We start from the raw sequence: 12994 nt of genomic DNA on the forward strand, positions 1-12994 counted from the left end.
CGGCGAGGGCGGTGGTGGGAGCGTCGGCGAGCGGCGGGCGTGCCTTTACTGGGGCCGAGTGAGAGAGATAGAGAAAGGGAAGAGAGAGCCACGTCGTGGGCCTTTACTGGGGCCTGTCGCGCCGTGCGCGATGGCGCGTCGGTGCCGCGCGCGTGATCAGTGGTGCGGCAGGCCCGCCGCGCCGTGATTTGTGGCGCAACAGAGCTGGGCCACGTCACCGATCGCTGCCACGATGGTAACGATGGTAGCCTGGCCGCGCCGCAATGCATGGCACGGTGGAGTGGTTTGGCCGCGCAATATCAGTTTGCGCGTCAAAAAGTGTTAGTTAAAAAAAACAGCGTCAGTTTTAAAAATAGTTAAAAAAAAATGTTAAAAGTAATAAAAAAATTCTCCTTCGTCCACCAACCGCTCTAGTTGGCATCGCCGGATCACCTGGCCGGCCGCCGGCCTCCGCTAGTCCGCTTGCAATGGATGCTGTCATCGCGTTCACCTCCGGAAGCCCTAGCCCCACGCGCTTCTACTCCTCAGCTTCGCCGTCGTTGCGCGGCCCCCATAGCCTCTCTGTTTGCGGCCCATGGCGCGGGCGTGGGCGCCCCCTCCGCGCGCTCCGGCATCGGTCCCAGGCCCAGGCCGCCGCGGCGGCGGCCGGGGCGGCCGAAGTCTCCCACCACGATGTTGTAGTTGTGGGCGCTGGGATCGTCGGGCTCGCTATCGCGCGCCACCTCCTACTTCACACTTCGCTCTCCGTTGCCATCGCCGACGCTGCCGTCCCCTGCTCCGGTGCCACAGGCGCAGGTACGCTTCCTTCGGCGCCTGCGTTGATGATTCGGTGCTTCGGCCTTCATAGAGTTGGATGTAATACATCCTTGGGCCTCTGGTTTCGGGTTTCTTCCTTGGGTGGGGTTCGTTGTGTGCAGGGCAGGGATACATATGGATGTCGCACAGGAGGCCGGGGAGTGACACGTGGGAGCTGGCGCTGCGGAGCAAGCGACTTTGGGAGGAGCTGGCGGCCGAGGTTGACGGCCAGGGTGGCGGCGGTGCACGGGAGAGATTGGGTTGGATGAGGACAGGTAGAACCACACTGCCGCTATTTTGCGGTTTATTACGTGTTTGCTGTTATGGTGATTGATTAGTCTATGAATAAATGTCCATTGTATCTAAACACTAGCAAACAAATCTGAGTAGTAGAATCGCTATAATATCAGTATATTACGTTTATTATGAATGGTACTGCTACTGCACTACTGCTAGTGAAAGATTATTACCATCTCCTGCAGTCATGGATTTGATACCACTCCTGCTACTCCTTGCTGTGCTGATAGTCTGATTCTTAAGTCCATCCATACATTACTCGATTCTACTGATATCATTTTATTAGATGTCCTATCATGGAAATTACATGCTCTGTGCTGTATTATTCTGGTTCTCAGTCTCAAACATGATTTTTAAACAGAAAGTAAAATGCTTCTATCAATTTTGTTCAGGAAGCTTGCAAGTTGGGAGAAGTTCGGAACAGCTGGACACATTGGAGGAAATGACCAAGGTTCTGTCTCAGGCAGGCATACACGCGGAATTCTTGTCAGCCTCTTCATTACATGCATTAGAACCGGCACTCAGTGTAGGGAAAGATGGTGGTGCTGTGTTCTTGCCGCAAGACTGTCAGATTGATGCATTCCAGGCTGTCTCTTTGATTGAGAAGTTTTTTTTTTCCTTCAGGAGTTTGATTTTGTTCTGCAATGTGCGTTGCTAACAGTGTCACTGATATTTCTTGGTTCATTTTCTTGTGCAAGACCAATAACTCATATTCCTCAGAAGGAAGGTATAGGGAGTTCTATAATGATCCTGCCATGTCATTAATAAGGTATTCAAGTTTCTTATTTTTAGACAACCTTCGTTCAGTAATTGAAGAATACTTCCAACTACCAGGCTTGTGTTATCTATCTGTTAGGAATTCAGATGTTATTTTTTAGTCTCAAAGTTATTTCCCTTTCTCCGCATCACTGATAAATGACAACTGATTTTATTCTATATGCAGATCGGAGGTTACTGGAACAGTTGAAGCTGTCCAAACTTCCAGAAACATATTGTATGGCAGAAAAGCTTTTGTAATTGCTTCTGGTGCCTGGACTCGATCCTTGTTGCATAGTTTCTTAGAACCAGCTTTGACGTTGGATATTCCTGTCAAGCCACGAAAGGTATATCTGAAATTTCTTGGATTGATTTTTGTTCTGAAAATTTTGGTACTGACCACTCAGCAATCTTCATACTATTGGTCATCATATGTTTACCTGATGGAAAAAAGTAGAGTGGATTGGATTTTATGTATTCTTGCAAGACTTGTTGTGTATGTTTACGTGAGATGCAGCACAGCCAGTAATACAATATTGGATTCGGGCTCTTGAATATTCCTTTTGACTTGGAAACAATGCTACCTGCTTATAAATAAGAGTTTCATAAGTGCATAACCTTTTGCATGAACTAAGGCAAGGAGTTGACAGTCAAAATGAGCCTGTGAAAGTGCCATGTTCATGCTAGCAAACATTTGAACTATTTCAGACTGATCTGTTGACCAATGACCACAGCTTGACATTTGTCCTTTAATAGATCTGTAAATCCTCATATGTTATTCCTTGCTACATATAGCATTATGAAATTCCTGTTCTCTAATCCAACAACATAGAAAAAAAATAATCTCACATATTTCCTGTTCAGGGTCATCTTCTTGTGTTGGAGAAATTTGACAAGGTTAAGTTGAATCATGCCCTGATGGAGGTAGGATATGTTGACCATCAGATTGCTAAGCCAAATAGCACACACATGGCTTCGGAATCTAGTGAAGATGAGCTTGGTGCTTTATCCGTATCAATGACTGCAACCGTAGATACAAAGGGAAATTTAGTTCTAGGTAATTTACAGAGCAGTCTTCTCCCATTGCTCCAAGTTCCAGTTTCTGCTTAGGAGCAAAACAAGAATTCCATTTTAAGTGACCTACAGGAAATAGTTGAATATATGGCATGTTTATACTACAGGAAGCAGCCGGGAGTTCAAAGTTTTTTCGAGGGAGGTTGATAGATCTGTTGTTCAGTGTATATGGGAACGTGCAGGAGAGTTTTTTCCTGCAATGAAGAATGTTTCTTTTGATATTGATCAGAATACTCAAATCAGAATAGGGCATCGCCCATACAGTAAGTTTCTTAACAAGAAAATGAGAAGCATAGTCTGAATTCTTCATATTAGCTTTGTACCCTTGTCTGATACTAACAGAAACAAATACCTTATCTGTTTCAGTGCCTGATGGAAAGCCAGTTATTGACTTTATTCCTGATCTACCAAATATTTTGATTGCAACAGGACATGAAGGAAATGGACTTACTTTGGTGAGTCACTGATCACTGTATCAATTTGCTCCAGTTGCTAGTGTTTCTGTGTTACATTATTTTTTCTGTTTAGTTAGGCAGTTGAAATGAAGGGCGGGCCTGGTGCAAGCGGTAGAGTCTTACCGCCCGTGACCGGAAGGTCCTGGGTTCGAGTCGCGGTCTCCTCGCATTGCACAGGCGAGGGTAAGGCTTGCCACTGACACCCTTCCCCAGACCCTGCACAGAGCGGGAGCTCTCTGCACTGGGTACGCCCTTTAGTTAGGCAGTTGAAATGTGAAAGGTATTGTGCCAGTGGTTCTGTCATTTAGATACAGAGCGATCTTTCCTTGAATGGGACTAGTAACTTTTTTGTGGCATAGGGGTGAAGGGTGGACAATTCTGTGATCCAATTCTTTGAGCACGCATAAGGCTGTATAAGCATAACGTACCCTCACAAGATAGATACCTTGTTTCCTCTTGGAGCTGATTCATGGTAGTTGAATTACTTTGCATGAGGGCTGTCATGTTCCTGATTCCAAATAAGATAGATGAATCTGTTGCATGCCAACAGGGATGGAGGCACTCTGCTCTTTACTATTCTACTGTCATTTTCCTTATAAGAAGATAGAAGAGTTAATGTTGTTCTGCCAATTTTTCATTAGGCACTAGGCACTGCTGAAATGGTCACCGATATGATTCTTGGGAATCCTGGAAAAGTGAGCCAGTCACCTTTCTCCATCAAACACAGATTTTCAGGTAATTTTGGTAAATAGGTCCAAATTCTGCTTTTTTGAAGAAGAAAAATCATGTTTTTGTGATTCAGATTTTTTTTTGGTAAATAGGTCCAGGACTGATTTTTTATGCCTTGAAAGCTAATTTTCAAGACAACTTTCTTTATTTTATTTATGTATTCTAGCTCTTTCGTTGCACACAATGACACAATGTATTTTCAATATAGAACTACTGAATTGCAGATCAAACCAATTTATTACTCAGCTTCCAAGTTGTGTCGTTTACTCGAATTCATGTCAGATTAATTCATCACATTTCAGGGTGCTGTGCACTCCATCGTTTTAGTGTAAAATATTGTTTGGGCGAAATTACTGTTTTTCCTCTCAGCAATTTGAAGCTCTTTTGATCTATTAATGTTGGGATCCTATTTTAATTCTAGGCATTCAGATGGACAGCTTCTTTTCTTTATGAATTTGACAGTAGTAAAACGTCAAAGTTTGGTTAGTGGATTGCATGGATGCTGGGGCTTCCTTTACATCTGTCTATGTCTAAGTCATTGATATGTATCCTAGGAATAGTAAAGTTTACTTCCAGAACAAAGGACAATGCCAGAGGGCTTGCTAAGCATGCAACTGGTATATGGGATCTCCTTTAACCCTTATTTCCATCAGATCCAGTAATCCTGCTTTTGCATTGTCTTCTGATGCCCTCAGTTTAGTTGAGGGCATGGTACTGTCAGCCAGTAATTGCTGCTTGGAAACTACTTTCTTGTTTCATAAAGTATCTTTGCACAGCCTTCGACTGAGGCTACTGAAATTCTCTCTTGAGTACCGTCTAGAGGCATTCCTCCAGTCCGATCCACCCTTCATCATCAATTCAAACTCTGGATAGCTGATACGACCATCCTGTTGAATATATTTATAAAATGTCAGCTATGCTAAATAAGAATGTGTTGTGCAATCCAGGATGAGGAATAAAAACGTTGATGGAACCCAACAACCAGTCCTTTGGATTTACACCGACTCTCTCATCAGATTTGTAATCTTTTACTTTGTCGAAAACTAGTATGTAGCGTGTCTGTGTGTGGTGGGGGTTGGGGTGTGTGTGTGTGTGTGTGGGGGTGGGGGGGGGGGGGGGGGGGGGGGGTGTCAAAAGGTAGCTTGTTGATTTGCGTGTTTCAGTGAACTAGTCAAGAATTGGTGTTTTACTAACTTCAGTTCATTCGAAATGGTAAAACGTAGGTTGCATACAGTTAGGGATGAAAACGGACGGAAAAACTCCTCTCCCATTTCCGTTTCTATATTTTTAGCGGAAACGGGATCGGGTTCGGGGAAAAAACGGAATTAAAACGGATGGGGGTATACGGAAACAGACAAATACGGACGGAGAGCCAGAAAAATAAGTTAGAATAACATGATCAAATATTCTTGAGTATACATGAACAAAGTCACAAAATAATATACACGTACGAAATTATCGGTCCAATATTCACTAGTATACCATGTGTTAACATGCATAATTTGTGATTAGTAGGTTTATGAACATATCAATTTCTAGACATATCTCACATAGATTGAAAACGGGATGAAAAACGGAATAAATACGGGTCAATTCTGGATAAAAACGGGATCTCGTGGAAACGGACGGAAAAACCCCTTTCCTGTTTCCGTACCGTAAATACGGAAACGGGATCCCACAAATACAAAAACGGACGGAAGAAAGTAGAAAACGGAATGGGTCGGAACGGGATTTTTTCCGTCCGTTTTCAACCTTACATACAGTTCCAGGATCCTAATACCTACCGGAAGCTTTAAAACTTTATGACCGATAGTGAAGTGAATCACTTATTTTCCTTTCCTTTTGTTGCAATTACAGTGTGGTCAATATTTAAGTGATTAATAGTTTTGATTAATTAGTTTAATGAGTACTGACCTTATCCTTGTCAACCTCACGAATAATGTCGTTGACCACTTGCTCATTAGGCTTTAGTTCACCATCACCTAGAGCCTCCATCAACTCAGCCATTTCAATAAAACCATTCCCGTCTTTGTCGAAGAACTTGAAAGCTTTAGGTAGATACTCGTTATTACTCATCTTTTTAATGTGAAGTAAGACTGTTACAAATTCCTCACAATCTAATGTGCCATTTCCGTGTATATCACCCTGCAAAACGAAGATAGTTGTGTTAGATCATTGCAGTGGTAATTGATCTGTGCAACTTCGTAGTATGAGCATTGATTTCATAATGCAAATTACACTTTTAGGTTTGTGAATACTTGGCTGCAATTACAGATGGAATTTACCTCTTCGACTCTATTCATTGTAGTTCAGTTGCCAATATCCCAGTCATCCTAATACTACATTATGTAATATAAGAATAAAAAATGGTAATCCTTGCACTCACCGCTTGTAACAGCATCTTTATCTCTTCCTCTGGAACAGGATGACCGTTTATCCAGAAACCCTCCTTCAGCTCGTCAAGTGACAAATTACCGTCATTGTCCTTGTCCATGGTATGGAACATTTGATTGTATTTGTCAATCTCTTCCCTCGGTAAATTCATGGCGACGACCTGCATCAATCATTGTCAGAAAAGATCAGTCAGCGTGTCACTTGAAGGAATTAAGGGTAGTAACGGCAAGTTATCTGCAACTTACTCCAAGTGCCTTCTTCTTAAACTTGTTCATGGACGAGAACTGCTTCAGCCTCGACCGAACAACCTCTCCGAGTGACACATTTGAAGCCTTATCAGCATTCTTGAGCCAAGGATGCTCTGTTTTTTTTCCATGAGGAGAAAAAGTGCTCATATTTCAGTATGCAGCATTCTTAAACCACTTTGTTTTTTTTTTCAACAATGGCAATAACAGCCTCTTACTGAAAAACGTGCTCAAGCACGGTTGCAAAAAAATAATGGGAATAACAGTATAGCATATCAGAGTATATCAAATTCCTTCTGCTTTTTTCAATGAACGGATGCAGTCTGCCTGTTGCATTTGGTTTTCAGTAAACTTAAGATTGGACTGAAGGCTACTAACCAAGGACTTGCTTTGCCGTCAACCGTGTACAAGGATCTGGGTCAAGCATCTTCTTGACAAGATCCTTTGCACTCTGGGAGACTTTGGGCCATGGATCCTTCTGTAAGTTAATTACTCCCCGTAGTATCGACTCTGCAATTTTCTCATCGGATTCTGCAATCGTCGAAACAAACAATATTGCATCAGCAGTTCAGTACTGAATCCTGATCGCTGGATGAACTATCATGAGAATGAAAAGAGAGCAGCATTCACCTCCCCAGAACGGAGGGAATCCGCAGAGAAGGATGTTCAGGATGACACCAGCGCTCCACACGTCTATCTCTGGCCCATAGCTTCTCTTGAGAACCTCTGGAGCCATGTAACACCCGCTGCCAACCACTTCGGTGAACCGATCCCCTGCACGGCAGAGCTTTCCATGTCATTGATCCCAGCTGAAGTGATGTATGGCAGCGTGAAGCAGGCTTGCGATGGAGATGTGGTGGCCATCCGTACCAGGCTTGAAGTACACGGAGAGGCCGAAGTCGATGGCCTTGAGAGGCGACTCCTCCGACTTGTTCACGAACAGGAAGTTCTCCGGCTTCAGGTCCCTGTGCATCACTCCGTTCTCGTGGCACAGCTGCGTATCGGATTTGTACATGACAGGGCAGGAACGGCGACGGCGTAAGACGCTGGCGAATTCATGCGGCCCTCGGCTGATCATGGACGACGGACGGTTACCTGCACGACCTCGACGATGGTGCGGGCGAGCTTGGCGGCGGCGCGCTCGGAGTAGTGATCGCGCTCGAAGATGCGGTCGAAGAGCTCGCCGCCCTCGCAGAGCTCCATGACGAGGTGCACGCCGTCGTCGTCCTCGCACGCCTCGCGCAGGCACGCCACCCTGCCCCCGCCCACCTCCGACATGCGCCGCGTGATCTCCACCTCGCGCCGCACGTCGTCCGCGTCGGGCCCGGCGCGCCGCAGGAGCAGCCGCTTCCGCCGGAGCGTCTTGCACGCCAGGGCCTCCCCCGTGGCGGCGTCCTCGCACCGCCGCGTGACGCCGAACTCGCCGCGCCCGAGCTCCGCGCCCAGCCGGTACCGCCGCGAGAAGTCCGGGTCGACGGTGCCAGCGTCGCCCAGGATGGAGGCCTGCTTCCTGCCCTTCCTGCCGCCCTTCTTCTTCCTCTCCTTGCTGGTGACGCTGACGCTGTCGTGGTCCGGGGAGCAGCACGGGCCGTCGTGGCTGGTGACAGGGAGGACGGCAGGGGCACCACGGCCTCCGCGGCGCAGCATCTTCAGCTTGGTGGCCGCAATGACGGAGTAGCAACCACCCATGGCGCCACCGTCGCCGGACGCCGGGTGCTCGCTATCTCCGCCGCTAGCGCCCTCGTGCCTCGACCTTCCCTTACCCTCTCCTCGGTCTAATTCCGGTGCTTGCGCCATCGGGGAACGGCCCGACACTTCCGATTGTTGGCTGGCTGCCCGTCAGTGCCGGGGCGTGTTCTGTGCCGACCGCTCGGAAGCCAGTAAAAATGTTGTTTCGATATATAGTGGGTCGAAATGTACTACTACAATAAGCTGATATATAGTGCCGGCAAAATAACTTCCTTTCCATGCCGGTTCGTCGGCCAGATTCTGGACGGACAGATGGTTGCCGCAGGGATCAATTGCGGTGATCGCCCCGCACCTGTTCAGAGCAGTCAGGAAGCGCTGCCACTAGCGCTCAGTAAGGGACGCGCTCTTCCAGCGGCGTTGGGTGCGAGACATCTCTGGCGCGCCCACGGCACCAGTTCTCTGTGATTACGTTACGTCAAGGTTTGGGAGCTTGTCGAGCATGTCCAGCTCCAGCAGCATGTGCCCGATCGATTCGTCTAGAAGTGGACTGCGGATGGGAGCTACACGGCTTCATCCGCCTACAGATCATTTTTCTTGGGCATGACCTCGATGGCCGGGGCAAAGCAAGTGTGGAGGGCAACGGTACTGCCAAAGGTGAAGCTATTCTACTGGCTTGGTCTTCATGGCAGATTATGGACGGGTGATCGAAGGAAGAGGCATGGGCTCCAAGACGATGATCTCTGCGCTTTATGTGATCAGGCAAGCGAAACTACTGACCACTTGCTACTGAGCTGCGTATACTCGAGAGAGGTCTGGTTCAGGATTCTCACGCGCTGCGGTAGGAACATGCTGGCCCCGACGGACACAGACCTGCTTCTCAGTTGGTGGTTGCAGTCCAGGGAAGCACTACCGCCGCGGATTCGACTCGCTAACCATGCTGGTTACGTGGGGCATTTGGAAGGAGAGATGCAGGAGGGTCTTCGAGAGGAAGCAGTGCACGCCGGCAAGGTTAACTGAAATGATCCTGGAAGAGGGTAGCAGCTGGAGTGAGTCCGGGTTCACCTCCATGTCGGTCTTCTTTGCGGTCCAAGTGCCGTAAGTAGTCGCATATACATCAAGATGTAGTCCCAAACAAAAAAACTAACAATCCGTGCAATCATGTTCGCGAAAAAAAAACTTCCTTCCCATGCCAAGGATTTTTTGTTTTAATTAATTAAAGATAACTATGGACTATATGACTTTTTATGCTTTATACGTTTAAGGGCCCGTTTGGGACGGCTTGCGCCGGCTCCGGCTTTTCTGACAGCAACACTGTAGCGCGAAGCCGGTTTTCTCTCTCCTGCCTTTCTATCTCACTGTAGCACGCGTACTGTAGCACTCGGGGAAAAGCCAGAAAAAATGGCTTCTCCGACTTCGATGAACAGCGACGATGTCAGTAAGAGGGGAAGAGGAGGAGAGAGAAAACCGGCTTCGCGCTACAGAGTTGCTACAGTGCCAATGTCAGATAAGCCAGAGCCGGCGCGAGCCGTGCCAAACAGGCCCTAAGTTTGGTTTTAATTAAAGATGACTATGAATTATATGACTTTTTATGCGTTAAATTTTGTAATAAATTTAGTCTAATTCCTCTGCTGAAGTTATTGACATCTGCATACATGCAATGCCTTTTGAAAAAAAATTTTAAAAAAAAATCATACCTGTTAAACCAAATATCTAAATTAAATTTCGACTACACCATCATGTTTCTTGCAATAAACTATTTAAAACAAGGCCCCACATTGATATATTTACATTAGGAAGATAGAACATTTTCTTTATTGAGTACAAATGATGTTCTAGGTGCAAGATAAAATGTTTTATCTTCATAAGACAAATGTTCTAAAAAATATTACAATATCTGAAAAATAGAAAAAATTAAATAAATGCCAAAATCTATGGAATATATAGAAGTAGATAAATAAATAACATAAATAGAAAAAACTAATAAAAATATAGAACAAAGTATAAAGGAAACAAATAATAAGTTGTATGTAGAAAAATGCACAAATTATTTCTATAATTAAGTAATGTTAAATGTTTTGTTATGTGACGTAACTCACAAATGTAGAAGACACATCGTAAAATGCACAAGTTATTTATATAGTTGAGCAAAGCCAAATGTTTTGGTATGTGATGTAACTCACACAGATATATAAGGCACATTATAAATGCACAAATTATTTATATACTTAAGCAAAGCCAAATATTTTGGTATGTGATATAACCCAACCGATATAAAAAAAAGATACATCACAAACGCACAACTTATTTCAATAGGTAAGCAAAGCCTCGGTATATGATGTAACTCACACAAATGAAGAAGACACATAGCAAATGCACACATTATTCCTATAGTAAGCCAAATGATTTCTATAGTAAGCAAAGCCAAATGTTTTGGTATGTCATGTAACACACATGAATACAGAAGACACATCACAAATGCATAAGCTATATCTATAGTTAAGCAAAGCCAAATGTTTTAGTATAATGTAATCTACACAAATATAAAAGATAGGCCATAAATACACAGATTATTTATGTAGTTAAGCAAAACAAAATGTTTTAGTTTGTGATATAACTCACAAATGCAGAAGACAAATCACAATTACATAAATTATTTATATGGTTAAGCAACGCCAAATACTTTGGTACGTAATGTAACTCACAAAAATATATAAGACATGTCATAAACGCACAAATTATTTGAATAGTTAAGCAAGCCAAATATGGTATGCGATATAACCCAAACAAAAACAAAAGACACAACACAGAGGCACAAATTATTTTATAGTAAAAAAGTCAAGTATATCTGATGTAACCCACATAAATGTAAAAGACACACCACAAATGCACAAATTATTTCTATAGTTAAGTAAGAGCAAATATTTTAGTGATGTAACCCACATATATGTAGAAGACACGTCACAAATGTACAAATTATTCTATAGTTAAGTAACGCCAAATATCAGAAGACACGTCACATAGGCACAATATTTCTTGGTTAAGTAAAGTCCAATGTGTTTGGTACGTGTGTAGCACACAAATGTCGAAGACACGTCATAAATACACAAATTATTTATAGTTATGCAAAGCTAAATATTTTGGTATCAATATAACCTACATAAATACAGAAGAAAAAAATCGGAAAAAGAAGGAAAAAAGAAAATTGAAAATGAAATAAAAAATAAAAAATAAATGCAAAATACGATATAAATAGAAGGTGTAAATAAAATACAAAAATAAAAAAAATAATAAGAATAAGAAAAAAACATTGCATCGGCAGTAACCTACACCACACATCCACCTTCCATCTCCATCACACACATGCATGCGGTTGTCTGGCCTAGCAAAGAAATTAATAACCCAGTAAAGAATCATAAATGCATGCCGTGTGTATGAACGAGTTGGCGGCACTGCGCTATGGTCCGAGTGCTCGAACTCGATGATTAGCGCTAAAGAGCGTCTCACGAGTACTATACTCAAAGAATCGTGGAACATCACATTATACTATATGCTGCCAATAATCTCGCTTGATTTTGGAATCGAGTGCCAACTCTTCCATCGTTCTTGAGGACACTGACAACTACTCCACGTTATATTCATGATTCTGTGCTACCTTCCTTTCTCCCTCCTAACTCCTAAGGACAAACACACTCCACAGGTCCATGCCTAACCCCTTTGGATCCAAGACACAGGCTGTAGCTCCCTCTCTGCCATTCCATGATTTCACGGCACCCAACATGCATCACATGTCTCCGTCATCTTGATCGACTCTTAAACTGAAACCCCGTCTGAAATAGCTCCATCTGTTCTCAGGAATATCGTTTCTATGAGATGCAATCCTTCCCGTAGCTTAATTTGTTCTTATTCATGTTATATATCCGTTCAAATGTTGCAACAAATTGTTTCCTTTTGGCCAAATTATCAAAACTACTGTGTCTAAAACACCTCATTAACATATTTTTATGGTGTAATGTAACTCTGATATTAGCAAGGAACAGAGGGCCCTGGGGAGCGGTGGATCCTAGAGCCTGGAGCCTGGAGCCTGTGGCTACGTAGAATACTTTTTTTTTCTGGCCTGTGTTGTTTTAATTTCTGTTGAGATGAGCTCCTTACTCTGTTCATCAAGAGAAATCTATCAATGGGTATTACTCAATCTGATTAAGCAAGTCTTATCGTATTCTATCAACCTACATGCTTATGTTCCCATAATCTCATTGTTTGGGGACGCTTTGACCTTACTATCCGGAGTCAGATGGCTATAAAGTCTGAGGGCCCGTCGGAACGCATGAATTTTACAGGATTTATATTGAAATTTCACAGGATCAATTTAATTTCACAATAGGAACAAAAAAAAATCTCTATTCCGAATAGGGCTTGAACATGTGATGAATCGCCCATATAAATAAAATGCCTTTTACTCTGCAGCAACGCGAGTTCTTTCTTAGTATCTCATGGCTTTAGTTCTAAGATGTATTGATTATTATTATTATTATTATTATTATTATTATTATTATTATTATT

The 12994-nt window shown here is 43.6% G+C and overlaps 2 protein-coding genes across 2 annotated transcripts; one reads left to right on the forward strand and one right to left on the reverse strand.

Annotated features, from left to right (window-relative positions):
• The first annotated feature begins 388 nt into the window (after nt 1-388).
• LOC136542150 (uncharacterized) lies at nt 389-4433 on the forward strand. Its single transcript, XM_066534457.1, has 10 exons — nt 389-795; nt 918-1070; nt 1485-1701; nt 1793-1861; nt 2036-2195; nt 2713-2905; nt 3030-3185; nt 3289-3377; nt 4019-4112; nt 4199-4433. Exons 1-10 carry the CDS (start codon nt 468-470, stop codon nt 4270-4272), a joined length of 1533 nt encoding a protein of 510 aa, XP_066390554.1. The 5' UTR covers nt 389-467; the 3' UTR covers nt 4273-4433.
• A 140-nt stretch (nt 4434-4573) lies between these two features.
• LOC136542149 (calcium-dependent protein kinase 22-like) lies at nt 4574-8628 on the reverse strand. Its single transcript, XM_066534455.1, has 8 exons — nt 7841-8628; nt 7616-7739; nt 7376-7519; nt 7124-7276; nt 6746-6861; nt 6493-6660; nt 6021-6251; nt 4574-4993 (listed from the first exon to the last, which is right to left on the reverse strand). The coding sequence occupies exons 1-8, from the start codon at nt 8540-8542 to the stop codon at nt 4862-4864; spliced, it is 1770 nt and encodes a 589-aa protein (XP_066390552.1). The 5' UTR covers nt 8543-8628; the 3' UTR covers nt 4574-4861.
• Between the last annotated feature and the right edge of the window lie 4366 nt (nt 8629-12994).

Source organism: Miscanthus floridulus, chromosome 3 (genome assembly GCF_019320115.1).
Source record: "Miscanthus floridulus cultivar M001 chromosome 3, ASM1932011v1, whole genome shotgun sequence".
Classification (NCBI taxonomy): domain Eukaryota; kingdom Viridiplantae; phylum Streptophyta; class Magnoliopsida; order Poales; family Poaceae; genus Miscanthus; species Miscanthus floridulus.

Bases quoted from the DNA above. Each gene is read 5' to 3' on its own strand.
- LOC136542149 (XM_066534455.1), bottom strand. From the start codon at position 8,542: ATGGCGCAAGCACCGGAATTAGACCGAGGAGAGGGTAAGGGAAGGTCG. The intron at 6,862-7,123 runs GTTAGTAGCCTT...GAAAAAAAACAG, and splicing joins GACGGCAAAGCAAGTCCTTG to AGCATCCTTGGCTCAAGAAT. The intron at 6,252-6,492 runs GTGAGTGCAAGG...TTCGTTTTGCAG, and splicing joins TAAAGATGCTGTTACAAGCG to GGTGATATACACGGAAATGG.
- LOC136542150 (XM_066534457.1), top strand. From the start codon at position 468: ATGGATGCTGTCATCGCGTTCACCTCCGGAAGCCCTAGCCCCACGCGC. The intron at 796-917 runs GTACGCTTCCTT...CGTTGTGTGCAG, and splicing joins CTCCGGTGCCACAGGCGCAG to GGCAGGGATACATATGGATG. The intron at 4,113-4,198 runs GTAATTTTGGTA...TTTGGTAAATAG, and splicing joins CATCAAACACAGATTTTCAG to GTCCAGGACTGATTTTTTAT.